The sequence below is a fragment of the Bombina bombina genome, chromosome 4, assembly GCF_027579735.1.
Source record: "Bombina bombina isolate aBomBom1 chromosome 4, aBomBom1.pri, whole genome shotgun sequence".
Classification (NCBI taxonomy): domain Eukaryota; kingdom Metazoa; phylum Chordata; class Amphibia; order Anura; family Bombinatoridae; genus Bombina; species Bombina bombina.
In genome coordinates, this window is record NC_069502.1 from 83,460,084 (window position 1) to 83,480,889 (window position 20,806).

At 40.1% G+C, this 20,806-nt stretch overlaps 1 protein-coding gene across 2 annotated transcripts in view; it reads left to right on the forward strand.

Annotated features, from left to right (window-relative positions):
- EXTL3 (exostosin like glycosyltransferase 3) overlaps nt 1-20,299 on the forward strand; it is a 223,955-nt gene extending 203,656 nt beyond the window's left edge. For both annotated transcript variants that reach the window (XM_053709532.1, XM_053709531.1), the window contains exon 6: nt 18,982-20,299. In XM_053709532.1, the coding sequence (XP_053565507.1) occupies nt 18,982-19,191 (210 nt within the window). In that variant the 3' untranslated portion in view covers nt 19,192-20,299. The remainder of the gene's footprint in view (nt 1-18,981) is intronic.
- The last annotated feature ends 507 nt before the right edge of the window (nt 20,300-20,806 follow it).

The following is a 20,806-nucleotide window of genomic DNA, read 5'->3' on the forward strand; positions in this document are numbered from 1 at the left end:
TCTGTCTTGGTGGTTAGATCAGCATCGTATAGTTCAAGGGGCTTCTTTTGTTCGTCCAACCTTGACTGTAATCACAACAGATGAGAGTCTTTCAGGTTGGGGAGCTGTCTGGGTATCTCTGACAGCACAAGGGGTTTGGAAATCTCAAGAGGCAATGTTACCAATCAATATTTTAGAACTCAGATTTGGCCTCTGTTGAAGAGAGAACCATTCATTTGTTTTCAGACAGACAATATCACAACTGTGGCATATGTCAATCATCAGGGTGGGGCTCACAGTCCTCTAGCCATGAAAGAAGTATCTCTGATACTTTTTTGGGCGGAATCAAGCTCTTGTCTAATTTCTGAGGTACATATCCCAGGTGTAGACAGTTGGGAAGCGGATTATTTTAGCCGTCAGACTTTACATCCGGGGGAGTGGTCTTTCCATCCAGATGTGTTTTTTCAGATTGTTCAGATGTGGGGTCTTCCAGAAATAGATCTGATGGCTTCCCATATAAACAAGAAACTTCCCAGGTACTTGTCCAGGTCCAGGGATCCTCCGGCGAATTCAGTGGATGCGTTAGCAGTTCCTTGGTTTTACCAACCTGCTTATATCTTCCCGCCTCTAGTTCTTCTTCCAAGAGTGATCTCCAAGATCATCATGGAACAATCATTTGTGTTTCTGGTAGCACCAGCATGCAGATATTTTCCGGATGTCCAGTTGCCAACCTTGGCCACTTCCTTTAAGACCAGACCTTCTGTCTCAAGGACCGTTTTTCCATCAGGATCTCAAATAGTTAAATTTGAAGGTATGGAAATTGAATGCTCAGTCATAGAGGTTTCTCTCAGTGATTGATACTATGTTACAGGCTCATAAATCTGTTTCTAGGAAGATTTATTATTGAGTTTGGAAAACTTATATTTCATGGTGTTCTTCTCATAAATTCTCTTGGCATTCTTTTAGAATTCCTAGAATTTTACAGTTTCTTCAGGATGGTTTGGATAAAGATTTGTCTGCAAGTTCCTTGAAGGGACAAATCTCTGCTCTTTCTGTTTTATTTCACAGAAAGATTGCTAAGCTTCCTGATATTCACTGTTTTGTACAGGCTTTGGTCCGTATCAAGCCTGTCATTAAATCAATCTCTCCTCCTTGGAGTCTTAATTTGGTTTTGAAGGCTTTACAGGCTCCTCCTTTTGAGCCTATGCATTCTTTGGATATTAAACTACTTTCTCTTGCAAGGTGTATCCAGTCCACGGATTCATCCTTGTGGGATATTCTCATTCCCTACAGGAAGTGGCAAAGAGAGCACACAGCAAAGCTGTCCATATAGCTCCGCCCCCCAGTCATTCTCTTTGCTCTAACAAGTAGCATCTCCACGGGGACCTAGTGGACATGTCATCTGTCCCACCATGGACACTGTCAATGAGGCAGGATCTTCTAATACAGGGTCCATTCAAGCATCCAAATCTAGTTTCTCTGCAGCTGACTGCTTGGAGATTGAACGCTTAATTCTGTCCAAGCGTGGGTTCTCTGAATCAGTCATAGATACTCTGATCCAAGCTAGAAAACCTGTCACCAGGAAAATTTACCATAAGATATGGCGGAAATATCTTTGTTGGTGTGAATCCAAGGGTTACTCGTGGAGTAAGATTAGGATTCCAAGGATATTGTCTTTTCTCCAAGAAGGATTGGAGAAAGGTTTATCAGCTAGTTCCTTAAAGGGGCAGATATCCACTCTGTCTATCCTTTTACACAAGCGTCTGACAGAAGTACCAGATGTTCAAGCGTTTGCACAGGTGTTAGTCAGAATCAAGCCTGTATATAAACCTGTGGCTCCTCCATGGAGTCTAAATTTAGTTCTTTCAGTTCTTCAAGGACTTCCATTTGAACCTTTACATTCCATAGATATTAAGTTATTATCTTGGAAAGTTTTGTTTTTGGTAGCTATATCTTCTGCTCGAAGAGTTTCTGAATTGTCTGCTTTGCAGTGTAATTCACCCTATCTGGTGTTCCATGCAGATAAGGTAGTTTTGCGTACCAAACCTGGTTTTCTTCCTAAAGTTTTTTCTATTAAGAACATTAACCAGGAAATCATTGTTCCTTCTCTGTGTCCTAATCCAGCTTCTAAGAAGGAACGGCTTTTACACAATCTTGATGTGGTTCGTGCTTTGAAATTCTATTTACAAGCAACTAAGGATTTCAGACAAACATCTTCTTTGTTGTCTATTCTGGTAAGAGGAGAGCTCAAAAAGCGACGGCTACCTCTCTTTCCTTCTGGTTGAAAAGCATCATCCGATTGGCTTATGAGACTGCTGGGCAGCAGCCTCCTGAACGAATTACAGCTCATTCCACCAGAGCTGTGGCTTCCACTTGGGCCTTCAAGAATGAGTCTTCTGTTGAACAGATTTGTAAGGCAGCGACTTGGTCTTCACTGCATACTTTTGCCAAATTTTACAAATTCGATACTTTTGCTTCTTTGGAGGCTATTTTTGGGAGAAAGGTTTTGCAAGCAGTGGTGCCTTCCGTTTAGGTTACCTGTCTTGTTCCCTCCCTTCATCCGTGTCCTAAAGCTTTGATATTGGTATCCCACAAGTAAGGATGAATCCGTGGACTGGATACACCTTGCAAGAGAAAACAGAATTTCTTTCATGTAATTAACAAGAGTCCATGAGCTAGTGACGTATGGGATATACATTCCTACCAGGAGGGGCAAAGTTTCCCAAACCTTAAAATGCCTATAAATACACCCCTCACCACACCCACAAATCAGTTTTACAAACTTTGCCTCCAAGGGAGGTGGTGAAGTAAGTTTGTGCTAGATTCTACGTTGATATGCGCTCCGCAGCAAGTTGGAGCCCGGTTTTCCTCTCAGCGTGCAGTGAATGTCAGAGGGATGTGAAGAGAGTATTGCCTATTGAATGCAGTGATCTCCTTCTACGGGGTCTATTTCATAAGGTTCTCTGTTATCGGTCGTAGAGATTCATCTCTTACCTCCCTTTTCAGATCGACGATATACTCTTATATTTACCATTTCCTCTACTGATTCTCGTTTCAGTACTGGTTTGGCTTTCTACAAACATGTAGATGAGTGTCCTGGGGTAAGTAAGTCTTATTTTCTGTGACACTCTAAGCTATGGTTGGGCACTTTATTTATAAAGTTCTAAATATATGTATTCAAACATTTATTTGCCTTGACTCAGAATGTTCAACTTTCCTTATTTCCAGACAGTCAGTTTCATATTTGGGATTATGCATTGATTTATCATATTTTTTCTTACCTCAAAAATTTGACTTTTTTCCCTGTGGGCTGTTAGGCTCGCGGGGGCTGAAAATGCTTCATTTTATTGCGTCATTCTTGGCGCGGACTTCTTTGGCGCAAAAATTATTTTCCGTTTCCGGCGTCATACATGTCGCCGGAAGTTGCGTCATTTTTTGACGTTATTTTGCGTCAAAAATGTCGGCGTTCCGGATGTGGCGTCATTTTTGGCGCCAAAAGCATTTAGGCGCCAAATAATGTGGGCGTCTTTTTTGGCGCTAAAAAATATGGGCGTCATTTTTGTCTCCACATTATTTAAGTCTCATTATTTATTGCTTCTGGTTGCTAGAAGCTTGTTCACTGGCATTTTTTTCCCATTCCTGAAACTGTCATTTAAGGAATTTGATCAATTTTGCTTTATATGTTGTTTTTTTCTTTTACATATTGCAAGATGTTCCACGTTGCAACTGAGTCAGAAGTTACTACAGGAAAATCACTGCACAGTGCTGGAGCTACCAAGCTAAGTCTGCTATAAACTTTTGGTATCTGTTTCTCCAGCTGTTATTTGTATTGCATGTCATGTCAAACTTATTAATGCAGATAAAATTTCCTTTAGTACTGTTACATTACCTGTTGCTGTCCGTCAACATCTAATTTTCAGAGTGTTCCTGATAACATAAGAGATTTTATTTTTTAAATCCATTAAGAAGGCTATGTCTGTTATTTCTCCTTCTAGTATACATAAGTCTTTTAAAACTTCTCTTTTTTTCAGATGAATTTTTAAATGAACATCATCATTCTGATACTGATAATGGTTCTTCTGGTTCAGAGGTTTCTGTCTCAGAGGTTGATGCTGATAAATCTTTGTATTTGTTCAAGATGGATTTTATTCGTTCTTTACTTAAAGAAGTGTTATTTGCATTAGAAATAGAGGATTCTGGTCCTCTTGATACTAAATGTAAACGTTTAAATAAGGTTTTTAAATCTCCTGTAGTTATTCCAGAAGTGTTTTTTTCTCCCTGATGCTATTTCTGAAGTAATTTCCAGGGAATGGAATAATTTGGATAATTTATTTTCTCCTTCTAGACGTTTAAGCAAATTATATCCTGTGCCATCTGACAGATTAGAGTTTGTTGGGACAAAAATCCCTAAGGTTATGGGGCTGTCTCTACTCCTGCTAATGTACTACTATTCCTATGGCAGATAGTACTTCATTTAAGGATCCTTTAGATAGGAAAATTGAATCCTTTCTAAGAAAAGCTTACTTATGTTCAGGTAATCTTCTTAGACCTGCTATATTTTTAGCGGATGTTGCTGCAGCTTCAACTTTTTTGGTTAGAAGCTTTAGCGCAACAAGTAACAGATCATAATTTTATAGCATTATTATTATTCTATAACATGCTAATAATTTTATTGGTGATACCATCTTTTGATATCATTAGAGTTGATGTCAGGTATATGTCTCTAGCTATTTTAGCTAGAAAAGCTTTATGGATTAAACTTGGAATGCTGACATGTCTTCTAAGTCAACTTTGCTTTCCCTTTCTTTCCAGGGTAAATAATCATTTCGTTCCTTTCCTCACAACAAGGAACAAAAGCCTGATCCTTCTTCCTCAGGAGCGGTATCAGTTTGGAAACTATTTCCAGTTTGGAATATATCCAAGCCTTATAGAATCCTATAGCCAGCTCCTAAGTACCTATGAAGGTGCGGCCCTTATTCCAGCTCAGCTGGTATGGGGCAGATTACGTTTTCTTCAAAGAAATTTGGATCAATTCCGTTCTTAATCTCTGGTTTCAGAAACATTGTTTCAGAAAGGTACAGAATTGGCTTCAAGTTAAGGCCTCCTGCTAAGAGATTCTTTTCTTTCCCGTGTCCCAATTGACACAGCAAGGCTCAGTATTTCTGAAATGTGTTTCAGATCTAGAGTTGGCTGGAGTATTTATGCCAGTTCCAGTTCTGGAACAGGGGCTGGGGTTTTATTTTATCTCTTCATTGTACCAAAGAAGGTCAATTCCTTCAGACCAGTTCTGGATCTATCATTATTGAATCGTTATGTTAGGATACCAACATTCAAGATGGTTACTGTAGGACTATCCTGCCTTTTGTTTAGCAAGGGCATTATATGTCTACAATAGATTTACAGGATGTGTATCTGCATATTCCGATTCATCCAGATCATTTTTAGTGTCTGAGATTCTCTTTTTAGACAAGCATTACCAGTTTTTTGGCTCTACTATTTGGCCTAGCCTCAGTTCCAAGAATTTTTTTCAAAGGTTCTCGGTGCCCTTCTTTCTGTAATCAGAGAATAGGGTTTTGGTATTTCCTTATTTGGACGATATCTTGGTACTTGCTCAGTCTTCTCATTTTCGAAGAATCTCATACGAATCGACTTGTGTTGTTTCTTCAAGTTCATGGTTGGAGGATCAATTTACCAATCAGTTTATTGATTCCTCAGACAAGGGTAACCTTTTTAGGTTTCTAGATAAATTCAGTGTCTATGACTCTGTCCTTGTCAGACAAGAGAAGTTTAACATTGATATCAGCTTGTCAAAACCTTCAGTCACAATCATTCCCTTTGGTAGCCTTATGCATGGAAATGTTGGATCTTAGGACTGCCGCATCAGATGCGATCTCCTTTGCTCGTTTTCACATGCAACCTCTTCAGCTCTGTATGCTGAACCAATGGTGCAGGGATTACTCAAAGATATCTCAATTAATATCTTTAAACCGATTTTACGACACTCTCTGACATGGTGGACAGATCACCATTGTTTAGTTCAGGGGGCTTCTTTGTTCTTCCGACCTGGACTATAATCTCAACAGATACGAGTCTTACAGGTTGGGGAGCTGTGTGGGGGTATCTGACGGCACAAGGGGTTTGGGAATCTCAGGAGGTGAGATTTCCGATCAATATTTTGGAACCCCGTGCAATTTTCAGAGCTCTTCAGTCTTGGCCTCTTCTGAAGAGAGAGTTGTTCATTGTTTTCAGATAAGACATTGTCACAACTGTGGCATACATCAATCATCAAGGAGGGACTCGCAGTCCTCTGGCTATGAAAGAAGTATCTCGAATTTTGGTTTGGGCGGAATCCAGCTCCTGTCTAATCTCTGCGGTTTATATCCCAGGTATGGACAATTGGAAAGCGGATTATCTCAGTCGCCAAACGTTGCATCCGGGCGAATGGTCTCTTCACCCAGAGGTATTTCTTCAGATTGTTCAAATGTGGGAACTTCCAGAAATAGTTCTGATGGCTTCTCATCTAAACAAGAAACTTCCCAGGTATCTGTCCAGATCCCGGGATCCTCAGGCGGAGGCAGTGGATGCATTTTCACTTCCTTGGAAGTATCATCCTGCCTATATCTTTCCGCCTCTAGTTCTTCTTCCAAGAGTAATCTCCAAGATTCTGAAGGAATGCTCGTTTGTTCTGCTGGTAGCTCCGGCATGGCCTCACAGGTTTTGGTATGCGGATCTTGTCCGGATGGCCTCTTGCCAACCGTGGACTCTTCCGTTAAGACCAGACCTTTTGTCTCAAGGTCCTTTTTTCCATCAGGATCTGAAATCCTTAAATTTAAAGGTATGGAGATTGAACGCTTGATTCTTGGTCAAAGAGGTTTCTCTGACTCTGTGATTAATACTATGTTACAGGCTCGTACATCTGTATCCAGAGAGATATATTATAGAGTCTGGAAGACTTATATTTCTTGGTGTCTTTCTCATCATTTTTCTTGGCATTCTTTTAGAATACCGAGAATATTACAATTTCTTCAGGATGGTTTAGATAAGGGTTTGTCCGCAAGTTCCTTGAAAGGTCAAATCTCTGCTCTTTCTGTTCTTTTTCACAGAAAGATTGCTATTCTTCCTGATATTCATTGTTTTGTACAAGCTTTGGTTTGTATAAAGCCTGTCATTAAGTCAATTTCTCCTCCTTGGAGTTTGAATTTGGTTCTGGGGGCTCTTCAAGCTCCTCCATTTGAACCTATGCATTCATTGGATATTAATTACTTTCTTGGAAAGTTTTGTTCCTTTTGGCCATCTCTTCTGCCAGAAGAGTTTCTGAATTATCTGCTCTTTCTTATGAGTCTCCTTTTCTGATTCTTCATCAGGATAAGGCGGTGTTGCGAACTTCTTTTGAATTTTTACCTAAAGTTGTGAATTCCAACAACATTAGTAGAGAAATTGTGGTTCCTTCATTATGTCCTAATCCTAAGAATTCTAAGGAGAAATCGTTGCATTCTTTGGATGTTGTTAGAGCTTTGAAATATTATGTTGAAGCTACGAAATCTTTCTGTAAGACTTCTAGTCTATTTGTTATCTTTTCCGGTTCTAGGAAAGGCCAGAAAGCTTCTGCCATTTCTTTGGCATCTTGGTTGAAATCTTTAATTCATCTTGCCTATGTTGAGTCGGGTAAAATTCCGCCTCAGAGAATTACAGCTCATTCTACTAGGTCAGTATCTACTTCCTGGGCGTTTAGGAATGAAGCTTCGGTTGACCAGATCTGCAAAGCAGCAACTTGGTCCTCTTTGCATACTTTTACTAAATTCTACCATTTTGATGTATTTTCTTCTTCTGAAGCAGTTTTTGGTAGAAAAGTTCTTCAGGCAGCGGTTTCAGTTTGAATCTTCTGCTTATGTTTTTTGTTAAACTTTATTTTGGGTGTGGATTATTTTCAGCAGGAATTGGCTGTCTTTATTTTATCCCTCCCTCTCTAGTGACTCTTGTGTGGAAAGATCCACATCTTGGGTAGTCATTATCCCATACGTCACTAGCTCATGGACTCTTGTTAATTACATGAAAGAAAACATAATTTATGTAAGAACTTACCTGATAAATTCATTTCTTTCATATTAACAAGAGTCCATGAGGCCCACCCTTTTTTTGGGGTGGTTATGATTTTTTTGTATAAAGCACAATTATTCCAATTCCTTATTTTATATGCTTCGCACTTTTTTTCTTATCACCCCACTTCTTGGCTATTCGTTAAACTGATTTGTGGGTGTGGTGAGGGGTGTATTTATAGGCATTTTAAGGTTTGGGAAACTTTGCCCCTCCTGGTAGGAATGTATATCCCATACGTCACTAGCTCATGGACTCTTGTTAATATGAAAGAAATGAATTTATCAGGTAAGTTCTTACATAAATTATGTTTTATGCTTACCTGATAAATTACTTTCTCTTGCGGTGTATCCAGTCCACGGCCCGCCCTGGCAATTAAGTCAGGTTAAAATTTCTTGTTTAAACTACAGTCACCACTGCACCCTATGGTTTCTCCTTTTTCTCCTAACCGTCGGTCAAATGACGGGGGGGCTATATGGACAGCTTTGCTGTGTGCTCTCTTTGCCACTTCCTGTAGGGAATGAGAATATCCCACAAGTAAGGATGAATCCGTAGACTGGATACACCGCAAGAGAAAGTAATTTATCAGGTAAGCATAAATTCTGTTTTTTTGGAAAGTGTTGTTCCTTTTGGCTATCTCTTCTGCTAGAAGAGTTTCTGAATTATCTGATCTTTCTTGTGAGTCTGCTTTTCTTATTTTCCATCAGGATAAAGCAGTTTTGTGGACTTCATTTTAATTTTTACCTAACGTTGTAAATTCTAACAACATTAATAGGGAAATTGTTGTCCTAATCCTAAGAATTATTTGAAGAGATCCTTACATTCTCTGGATGTTGTCAAAGCTTTGAAATATTATGTTGAAGTTACTAAAGATTTCAGGAAGACTTCTAGTCTATTTGTTGTCTTTTTTGGTTCTAGAAAAGGTCAGAAAACGTCTGCCATTTCCTTGGCATCTTGGTTAAAGCTTTTGATTCATCAGGCTTATTTGGAGTTGGGTCAGGCCCCGCCTCAATCACAGCTCATTCTACTAGATCAGTCTCCACTTCGTGGGCTTTTAAGAATGAAGCTAAAGTTGATCAGATTTGCAAAGCAGCAACTTGGTCTTCTTTGCATACATTTACTATATTCTACTGTTTTGATGTATTTTCCTCTTCGGAAGCAGTTTTTGGTAGAAAAGTTCTTCAGGCAGCTGTTTCAGTTTGATTTCTTTTCAATTATGAGAAAAACTTTTTTTTTTTTTGGATGTGGATTTAAGTTTTTCAGCGGAAAATGGGTGTTTTTATTTTCTGTGGACTACCACACCTTGGGTATTACTATCCCATACGTCACTAGCTCATGGACTCTTGACAATTACATGAAAGAAAACATAATTTATGTAAGAACTTACCTGATAAATTCATTTCTTTCATATTGGCAAGAGTCCATGAGACCCACCCTTTTTATGGTGGTTATGTTTTTTGCATAAAGCACAATTATATTTCCAATTCATTTTTTTGATGCTTTAAACTCATTTTTCTATCAACCCACTACTTGGCTATTCGTTAAACTGAATTGTGGGTGTGGTGAGGGGTGTATTTATAGGCATTTTGAGGTTTGGGAAACTTTGCCCCTCCTGGTAGGATTGTATATCCCATACGTCACTAGCTCATGGACTCTTGTCAATATGAAAAATTAATTTATCAGGTAAGTTCTTACATAAATTATGTTTTTTCTATTTAAAAGTAGAACATTTCTGCCTTATGTAGTTTATTGTGAACTATTCATTAGGCTCTCGAAATGTGTGATTTACAAAGGGTTACGGAGTATAGCTGCAAGCCAAAAGTGTCGGTGAGTCACATGACTCAAATTGTGCCACATAGATTTACTTCAAGCCTAAGGGGGCAGTAAATGCAATGAATATGGAGTCATCCATAATGTTAAAAATGTAGGAAATATGGCCATATGAGCAAGATACAAATAAAATAGTGACATCTGTTTCAATATCTTTCTAATTTCACTTACATTGATTACACTTTGTTATTGTAAAGTAAAATCGGAAGTTAAATATTAGAAAAAAAGCGGGGGGCATGTCCGTGCAGCGTTCAGGACTGGATGCATTTTCTGCTAGCTCTGGTAGAATCCTTGATAATCCGCAGATTATCATTAAATAACAGCTAAAGTAAGACTATAAAATACCTCTCCACAGTACTGGTAACTGTGGCCCTATATATCATCCCCTGGCTGTTTATATGACATCGGGGGCACAGAACGGAACAACAAGGCCTAAGGCGGCGGCCTCCTATACTTAGGCATCCGCATCCCCCCCGGGAAGAGCCGGGTTACCGGTGCCGTCTGACTTAACAGACTTACTGGGTCTCCTCAAATTATATCACCTTCCGGACTATAAACTTACTGCTCAATACCATGTTTGTGCTACAAGATCCTTGGGGACGGAGAAACAACAACTCGTTAGTATGGCGGATAAGGCAGAAGAGTACAGCTCAACACCTCTTGTTGCTTTACCTGCACAGCTTGAATCCCTTCTGACACGGCTAATTGAGAGGGCACCGTATGACTACATGATGAACCGCTTGGCTGTGGAGAGTGAGACCGGTAGAGAACGGGAGGAACATTTGAGGACAAAGCTACATTGCAGCCCGGATATGGCGACAATCCTCTCTACATCGCAGGCCACACATAAGCCTAAGCAAACCCTCACGGCTTCGGATACATACAGGTCAGTTCATACAGGCAATGCGACAGCTTGGTCCCTGCAGATACCGGTCGGGACATCGCATATTGACAGTGCTGATTTGTTGCCCGCAGAAGCGCATTACATTGGCACACTGCCAGACATGATGAGGTGCTTCATAGAGGTGGGAGCGTTGGACTTCTCCTCTGCGGCACAGAACTCTATATCGACAACCCCACAGACACAGCAAAATCTCACACTCACCAGCATCACGGCTCCTTTAGAGTGCATAGTTCTGTTAGACACCGCACCACATAGGCTGCATTTAAAACCTGCTGAGTTCCACACAAATCCGGGACTGCCTTTACCTCTCACCGCTACAACACTTGACAAGGATAAGCAGCCTCAGCATTTAAGACTGTCATTTGGATTACTGTTGAAACGGGCTAGAACGTCCTATGAATATCATCAGGGGGGGGGGGTGGATGACCCCCTCTTGAGATCGGTTTTTGTGACGGTTGGGACTTTTACTATACATCACCAGACAGTCCTCCCTTCCAGCCCAGGCATAGATCTGATGCATCCTGTTACATGGACGGCTGATAGGGAGGGCAAGGTCTAATAACTTTAGTGACTTGCTGGAATCACAATAATGCCCAGCTCCTCCACAAATATCTGGACTCTCCTTCATACATGAATAATTTGTGGGGCTTAATAAGATACTGTTGAAGTATAGTTTTGTTTACTGTTAGCTTACAGTTAGAATAAGAGTTCATCTTTATGTTTTATAATTTTTAAAATCCACGTAGATTTATGAAGTAGTGTGTTGCTATGTGACAATAAGGTTGGGCTAATTGTGGGGGCCGATCTCTCTCACGATGGCCTGTATAGGATATCGAGGTGGGGATAGCATTTTACTTATGTCATTACCTGGGTGCTGACTCCACGCGGCTAGCGGCCGTGGCCGCGGGGGTGATATATCTCAGGAGGCCAACCCAGATCCTCACAGAGAATCAAATAAAATATCAATTAACATGCAGGGAACTAATTTTATAATTTTAAAATATTAAAACTAATGGGCTAATTGAGATCGTAATGCCAATGGGATGTCCCTATTATCCAATCTGTATGATCTAGCTGAGAATACCCTCTCCTATAGCAAACTCCCCTTACAGTTATGTGACTCCAGCTTCACTTTACTGAATGCCTGGGCTCAATCACTATTAAAACAACAACTGTCAGGGAAGGCACTAACTTTGAAGCATTCAAAATTAAAGGGCTAATTGAGACCGTAATGCCAATGGGATGCCCCTACTATCCAAATTTCTGGAACAAGCTGAGAGCTCTCTTCCCTATAGCAAACTCCCCCTATAGTTATGTGACTCCAATTTCACTTACCACATTTATGTTTAATAGGAGCAGAAATTTTATTTGTCTATTGTTTATCCGGACTAAATCACTTTTTCCTAAAATAGTTATATTCATGGTGTATTTATGTTCCAAAGAATGCAGTTAGGTTTTAATATCTTAGAGATTCCCCAATTTCTTTTGCTTATCACATTTGAGATCCAAGAGTGATCCAATTAAATTATATTTGGGACTCAAATTATATAAATATATATAAAATGAGGATAGATAGGTATAAGCATTATTGTGATACATGTGTCCGCACTAAGCCTGTTTGTTTTGTCTATATCCAATTTGTCTTGGAAGCATGTACTATGTATTTTTGTCATTTGCAAAATCCTCAATAAAAAAAATTAAAAAAAAAAAAATATTAGAAAAAAAGCAATATTGAAACTAATATTTTTTTCATATTTTGAAGTGTTTATGAATAGACATACACACAAGTGCTTCTAAAAATAAATTTCTCTTGTTAAGTGTATCCAGTCCACGGATCATCCATTACTTATGGGATATTAACTCCTCCCCAACAGGAAGTGCAAGAGGATTCACCCAGCAGAGCTGCTATATAGCTCCTCCCCTAACTGCCATTACCAGTCATTCTCTTGCACCCAACAAATAGATAGGATGTGTGAGAGGACTGTGGTGATTATACTTAGTTTCATACCTTCAATCAAAAGTTTGTTATTTTATAATAGCACCGGAGTGTGTTATTCCTTCTCTGGTAGAATTTGAAGAAGAATCTACCTGAGTTTTTCTATGATTTTAGCCGGAGTAGTTAAGATCATATTGCTGTTTCTCGGCCATCTGAGGAGAGGTAAACTTCAGATCAGGGGACAGCGGGCAGATTAATCTGCAAAGAGGTATGTAGCAGCTTATTATTTTCTGACAATGGAATTGATGAGAAAATTCTGCCATACCGATATAATGTAAACTCAGCCTTAAATGCAGTAGCAGCAACTGGTATCAGGCTGTCATGTATGTATATTTTACACTTCAGTATTCTGGGGAATGGCACTTCACTGGAATTATACTGTATGCATAAAACTTTAGCCTAATTTGCAGGGACTAGCAACAGGCTTTTTAATAACACTCAATTTATTAATGTTAAACGTTTTTTGCTGGCATGTAAAATCGTTTAATTTTCTGAGGTACTGGGTGAAAAAATGTTTTGGGCACTATTTTTTTCCACTTGGCAGTCGTTTTATTTAATTTATGACAGTTTACTGATCTCTCTCACTGTTATGTGTGAGGGGGGGGGGGCTTTTTTGGCGCTTTTGCTACGCATCAAAAAATTCAGTCAGAAGTTTGTCTTCCCTGCATGATCCGGTTCATCTCTACAGAACTCAGGGGTCTTCAAAACTTGTTTTGAGGGAGGTAATCACTCACAGCAGAGCTGTGAGATTGTAGTTGACTGTGATAAAAAAACGTTTATTTCTGTATTTTTTTTCTGCTATCAGGGTTAGTTATCCTTTGCTAATGGGAGCAATCCTTTGCTAAAATTGTGTTTTTTACAAAGATTTGATGCTATAACTTTTCAGTTTATTAATTTTCAACTGTCATAACTTTTTCTGTGCTTCTTATAGGCACAGTACGTTTTCATATTATAGTAAATTACTTGAAAAGTATTTCCAAGTTGCTAGTTTATTTGCTAGTGTGTTAAACATGTCTGATTCAGAGGAAGATATCTGTGCTATATGTGCTAAAGCCAAAGTGGAGCCCAATAGAAATTTATGTACTAACTGTATTGATGCTACTTTAAATAAAAGTCAATCTGTACAAATTGAACATATTTCACCAAACAACGAGGGGAGAGTTATGCCGACTAACTCGCCTCACGTGTCAGTACCTGCATCTCCCGCTCGGGAGGTGCGTGATATTGTAGCGCCGAGTACATCTGGGCGGCCATTACAAATCACATTACAGGATATGGCTACTGTTATGACTGAAGTTTTGGCTAAATTACCAGAACTAAGAGGTAAGCGTGATCACTCTGGGGTGAGAACAGAGTGCGCTGATAATATTAGGGCCATGTCAGACACTGCGTCACAATTTGCAGAACATGAGGACGGAGAGCTTCATTCTGCGGGTGACGGTTCTGATCCAAACAAACTGGATTCAGATATTTCAAATTTTAAATTTAAGCTGGAAAACCTCCGTGTATTACTAGGGGAGGTGTTAGCGGCTCTGAATGATTGTAACACAGTTGCAATACCAGAGAAAATGTGTAGGTTGGATAAATATTTTGCGGTACCGGCGAGTACTGACGTTTTTCCTATACCTAAGAGACTTACTGAAATTGTTACTAAGGAGTGGGATAGACCCGGTGTGCCGTTCTCACCCCCTCCGATATTTAGAAAGATGTTTCCAATAGACGCCACCACACGGGACTTATGGCAAACGGTCCCTAAGGTGGAGGGAGCAGTTTCTACTTTAGCTAAGCGTACCACTATCCCGGTGGAGGATAGCTGTGCCTTTTCAGATCCAATGGATAAAAAGTTAGAGGGTTACCTTAAGAAAATGTTTGTTCAACAAGGTTTTATATTGCAACCTCTTGCATGCATTGCGCCTGTCACGGCTGCAGCAGCATTTTGGTTTGAGTCTCTGGAAGAGACACTTGAATCAGCTCCATTAGATGAGATTACACACAAGCTTAAAGCCCTTAAGTTAGCTAACTCATTTATTTCAGATGCCGTAGTACATTTAACTAAACTTACGGCTAAGAATTCCGGATTCGCCATTCAGGCACGCAGAGCACTGTGGCTAAAATCCTGGTCAGCTGACGTTACTTCTAAATCTAAATTGCTTAATATACCTTTCAAAGGGCAGACCTTATTCGGGCCCGGGTTGAAAGAAATTATCGCTGACATTACAGGAGGTAAAGGCCATGCCCTGCCTCAAGACAGAGCCAAACCTAAGGCTAGACAGTCTAATTTTCGTTCCTTTCGTAATTTCAAAGCAGGAGCAGCATCAACTTCCTCTGCACCAAAACAGGAAGGAGCTGTTGCTCGCTACAGACAAGGCTGGAGACCTAACCAGTCCTGGAACAAGGGCAAGCAGGCCAGGAAACCTGCTGCTGCCCCTAAGACAGCATGAATCGAGGGCCCCCGATCCGGGAACGGATCTAGTGGGGGGCAGACTTTCTCTCTTCGCCCAGGCTTGGGCAAGAGATGTCCAGGATCCCTGGGCGTTAGAGATCATATCTCAGGGATACCTTCTAGACTTCAAATTCTCTCCCCCAAGAGGGAGATTTCATCTGTCAAGGTTGTCAACAAACCAAATAAAGAAAGAGGCGTTTCTACGCTGCGTACAAGATCTTTTATTAATGGGAGTGATCCATCCGGTTCCGCGGTCGGAACAAGGACAAGGGTTTTACTCAAATCTGTTTGTGGTTCCCAAAAAAGAGGGAACTTTCAGGCCAATCTTGGATTTAAAGATCCTAAACAAATTCCTAAGAGTTCCATCGTTCAAAATGGAAACTATTCGGAGAATTTTACCCATGATCCAAAAGGGTCAGTACATGACCACAGTGGATTTAAAGGATGCTTACCTTCACATACCGATTCACAAAGATCATTACCGGTATCTAAGGTTTGCCTTTCTAGACAGGCATTACCAGTTTGTAGCTCTTCCATTCGGATTGGCTACGGCTCCGAGAATCTTCACAAAGGTTCTGGGTGCTCTTCTGGCGGTACTAAGACCGCGAGGAATTGCGGTAGCTCCGTACCTAGACGACATTCTGATACAAGCTTCAAGCTTTCAAACTGCCAAGTCTCATACAGAGTTAGTACTGGCATTTCTAAGGTCGCATGGATGGAAGGTGAACGAAAGAAGAGTTCTCTCTTTCCACTCACAAGAGTTCCCTTCTTGGGGACTCTTATAGATTCTGTAGAAATGAAGATTTACCTGACAGAAGACAGGTTAACAAAGCTTCAAAATGCATGCCGTGTCCTTCATTCCATTCAACACCCGTCAGTAGCTCAATGCATGGAGGTGATCGGCTTAATGGTAGCAGCAATGGACATAGTACCCTTTGCACGCCTACATCTCAGACCGCTGCAATTGTGCATGCTAAGTCAGTGGAATGGGGATTACTCAGACTTGTCCCCTACTCTGAATCTGGATCAAGAGACCAGAAATTCTCTTCTATGGTGGCTTTCTCGGCCACATCTGTCCAGGGGGATGCCATTCAGCAGGCCGGACTGGACAATTGTAACAACAGACGCCAGCCTACTAGGTTGGGGCGCTGTCTGGAATTCTCTGAAGGCTCAGGGACAATGGAATCAGGAGGAGAGTCTCCTACCAATAAACATTCTGGAATTGAGAGCAGTTCTCAATGCCCTTCTGGCTTGGCCCCAGTTAACAACTCGGGGGTTCATCAGGTTTCAGTCGGACAACATCACGACTGTAGCTTACATCAACCATCAGGGAGGGACAAGAAGCTCCCTAGCAATGATGGAAGTATCAAAGATAATTCGCTGGGCAGAGTCTCACTCTTGCCACCTGTCAGCAATCCACATCCCGGGAGTGGAGAACTGGGAGGCGGATTTCTTAAGTCGTCAGACTTTTCATCCGGGGGAGTGGGAACTTCATCCGGAGGTCTTTGCCCAAATACTTCGACGTTGGGGCAAACCAGAGATAGATCTCATGGCGTCTCGACAGAACGCCAAGCTTCCTCGTTACGGGTCCAGATCCAGGGATCCGGGAGCGGTTCTGATAGATGCTTTGACAGCACCTTGGACCTTCGGGATGGCTTATGTGTTTCCACCCTTCCCGATGCTTCCTCGATTGATTGCCAGAATCAAACAGGAGAGAGCATCAGTGATTCTAATAGCGCCTGCATGGCCACGCAGGACTTGGTATGCAGATCTAGTGGACATGTCATCCTGTCCACCTTGGTCGCTACCTCTGAAACAGGACCTTCTGATCCAGGGTCCCTTCAAACATCAAAATCTAATTTCTCTGAAGCTGACTGCTTGGAAATTGAACGCTTGATTTTATCAAAACGTGGTTTTTCTGAGTCAGTTATTGATACCTTAATACAGGCTAGGAAGCCTGTTACCAGAAAGATTTACCATAAGATATGGCGCAAATACTTATATTGGTGCGAATCCAAGAGTTACTCATGGAGTAAGGTTAGGATTCCGAGGATATTGTCTTTTCTACAAGAAGGTTTAGAAAAGGGTTTATCCGCTAGTTCCTTAAAGGGACAGATTTCAGCTCTGTCCATTCTTTTACACAAACGTCTGTCAGAAGTTCCGGACGTTCAAGCTTTTTGTCAGGCTTTAGCTAGGATCAAGCCTGTGTTTAAAACTGTTGCTCCACCATGGAGTTTGAACTTAGTTCTTAATGTTTTACAGGGGGTTCCGTTTGAACCCCTTCATTCTATTGATATCAAGTTGTTATCTTGGAAAGTTCTGTTTTTAATGGCGATTTCCTCGGCTCGAAGAGTCTGAGTAATCTGCCTTACATTGTGATTCTCCTTATCTGATTTTTCATTCAGACAAGGTAGTTCTGCGTACTAAACCTGGGTTCCTACCTAAGGTGGTCACTAACAGGAATATCAATCAAGAGATTGTGGTTCCATCTTTGTGTCCTAATCCTTCTTCGAAAAAGGAACGTCTGCTACACAATCTAGATGTAGTCCGTGCCCTGAAATTTTATCTACAGGCAACTAAGGATTTTCGACAAACGTCTTCCCTGTTTGTCGTTTATTCTGGTCAGAGGAGAGGTCAAAAAGCTTCGGCTACCTCTCTCTCCTTTTGGCTTCGTAGCATAATACGGTTAGCCTATGAGACTGCTGGACAGCAGCCTCCTGAAAGAATTACAGCACATTCTACTAGAGCTGTGGCTTCCACTTGGGCCTTTAAGAATGAGGCTTCTGTTGAACAGATTTGCAAGGCTGCAACTTGGTCTTCTCTTCATACTTTTTCCAAATTTTACAAATTTGACACTTTTGCTTCTTCGGAGGCTGTTTTTGGGAGAAAGGTTCTTCAGGCAGTGGTTCCTTCCGTATAAAGAGCCTGCCTGTCCCTCCCATCATCCGTGTACTTTAGCTTTGGTATTGGTATCCCATAAGTAATGGATGATCCGTGGACTGGATACACTTAACAAGAGAAAACATAATTTATGCTTACCTGATAAATTTATTTATCTTGTGGTGTATCCAGTCCACGGCCCGCCCTGTCACTTTAAGGCAGGTAATTTTTCCATTAAACTACAGTCACCACTGCACCCTATGGTTTTCCTTTCTCTGCATGTTTTCGGTCGAATGACTGGTAATGGCAGTTAGGGGAGGAGCTATATAGCAGCTCTGCTGGGTGAATCCTCTTGCACTTCCTGTTGGGGAGGAGTTAATATCCCATAAGTAATGGATGATCCGTGGACTGGATACACCACAAGAGAAATAAATTTATCAGGTAAGCATAAATTATGTTTTTTCATTTCTGTTAAATATGTATAGCAACCAATAAATAGATTGTGAATTGGTAGTGTATTGTATTGGCTAATTGACATGCATTAATTTGCAGACAAATGATCTGAATATATAATTTAGTTGATTGTTTTTGTTAAAGATAAAATAACATTTTTGTATTTGATTATGCCTTTAACAAATGAGAAAATCGTTTTTTTTTTTTTTTTTTTTTAATTAGTTGATTACGTTTTATTAGTTATTCGTTTAAGAATAAAAGTTCAGAATAACAGACAAAAGTTATTTAGATTATCCAAAAATAAATACATGCATGTGTCTTTTCGGTGATATATGCAAAAGCAGTTGTCACTATAATAATTAGTTAATCGTGTCTGAACAGAATCTTTTTCTTTGCTCCTAGGTTACTTCACGTTGGACCTTCCGATGTCCAGGCTGCCCACAGGCCCTGTCGCACGATGATTCACATTTCCACGAGCGGCACAAATGCATTAACTTTTTTGTTAAAGTGTACGGATACATGCCACTTCTATACACCCAATTCCGAGTGGATTCTGTTCTTTTCAAGACTAGACTTCCACATGACAAGACAAAATGTTTCAAATTTATCTAGCTCTGGGCAGCAAATTAGGACATTTTCAAAATGCATTTGAACTCTTGCTGCCTAGACGTTGCCTAAAGTGTTCTCTTCAGTCTTAAAAGGATTACTTAATATAAATAGCTTTTTCAGCACAGTGGACTCTTAAAAATAACACTAGAAAACCCTTCTGATATTGTACACTGAAAACAAAGGGGAGACTTTGGTCAGGTATCCCTTTTTGTATATTGGCCAAAGGAAACTAGTATGTTTTTACTGTTATTTTTCTTTTTATATCCATGCAAATATTTTAGATTTGTGTGGTGAGTCTTTTACTTGTTTTCTATATTTTCTCCTATTCGATAAATGTAGAAATTTGATTTGGTGAGTTGTAGAAACGTGCATGTGGTGTAAGGACTGAAGATTGTTCTGCGCCCAAGAAACGTAGAATTTGTTAGTATCTACAACATTGATCAAGACACTAGGTACTTTTTTCATTTTTACTGACCATATGTAATGGCTGAGAAGATGACAGCACACTCAGTTTCTTTTTTTTTAATTTTCCTACAGAAGATGGAATCAAGCATTCACTTTATTTTAGTTTTAACTTTTCCGTGAAAATGTTTTGGTGACTTTCTCCACAGCAAATATAACGCACAAAACTGCCAACTAAACTACAGAGCTTAACTTTCCAGAATTGTTGGGCGTCACATACTATCTCCACTTCCTCTGTATTATCCCAAAACAGCGGCATAATTCGATCTACACATAATAAAGCACAGAATTGCCACTTTTAAAAATGTCATGTTTGTACATTAATAAATTGCTGTACAGGTCAAGATTATATAAGATGTTAATTTAGATGTGTGGACTGGCATTCTGAGCAACTGAATTTTCAGCTGGAATACCATGCGCTAGGATGAATCCTTATTGGATTATGTGCAGTACCCTCGGAGTACCAGTAAAAAATTAACAAAATCCAATGGATTTAGTAAAGTAACCTGTTGAAATAAGATGTGTGTTGTACCAAAATGTGTTGGGATAAGATCAGATCACATCTGTTTAGAGGTTTAGTAATGTAGTTAAACCTGTGGTACATAAAGTGTTGAAATAAAGGGGTTAAAATAAACACCATTGAAAAGAATAGTCTTCCATTTCTTGGAAGTGACCTCATGATGTTTGACCAAAAACACATTCTGCTATCTGCAACTTGTGGACTTACTGAATATGCCTTTAAAGGCTTGCTGTTAACCACGAGTTCATGTTATATGCCTTAGCAAGAGCAAGTGCGTTAGTGTCAGAATCCTGTTTAAGCACATATAGGTCAACAAATGTATGTTCAGTTTAGCTTTAACCACTCCAGGTGTCAATTTTAGGTTATCGCTCAGTGTCCTTCATTTTCAAAACTTAACCCTTTAAAAAGTAGATTACAGATCGCAAAGATTGTAAATGTTGTCACCTAAAGCAAGGCTAACTTTACAGAATATGAGAACTGGCTACACATTGTATTAGTTATTGTAAACCGGATCATTCTTGAATTGGTGTTGCATAATGTGGCGCTCAATAAGTGGGAATACCCCATACTGCCATTTTTATTTGTCTGGTTTGTTTCCCACTGTATAACAAACAAGCATATGGACCCGTACAACAG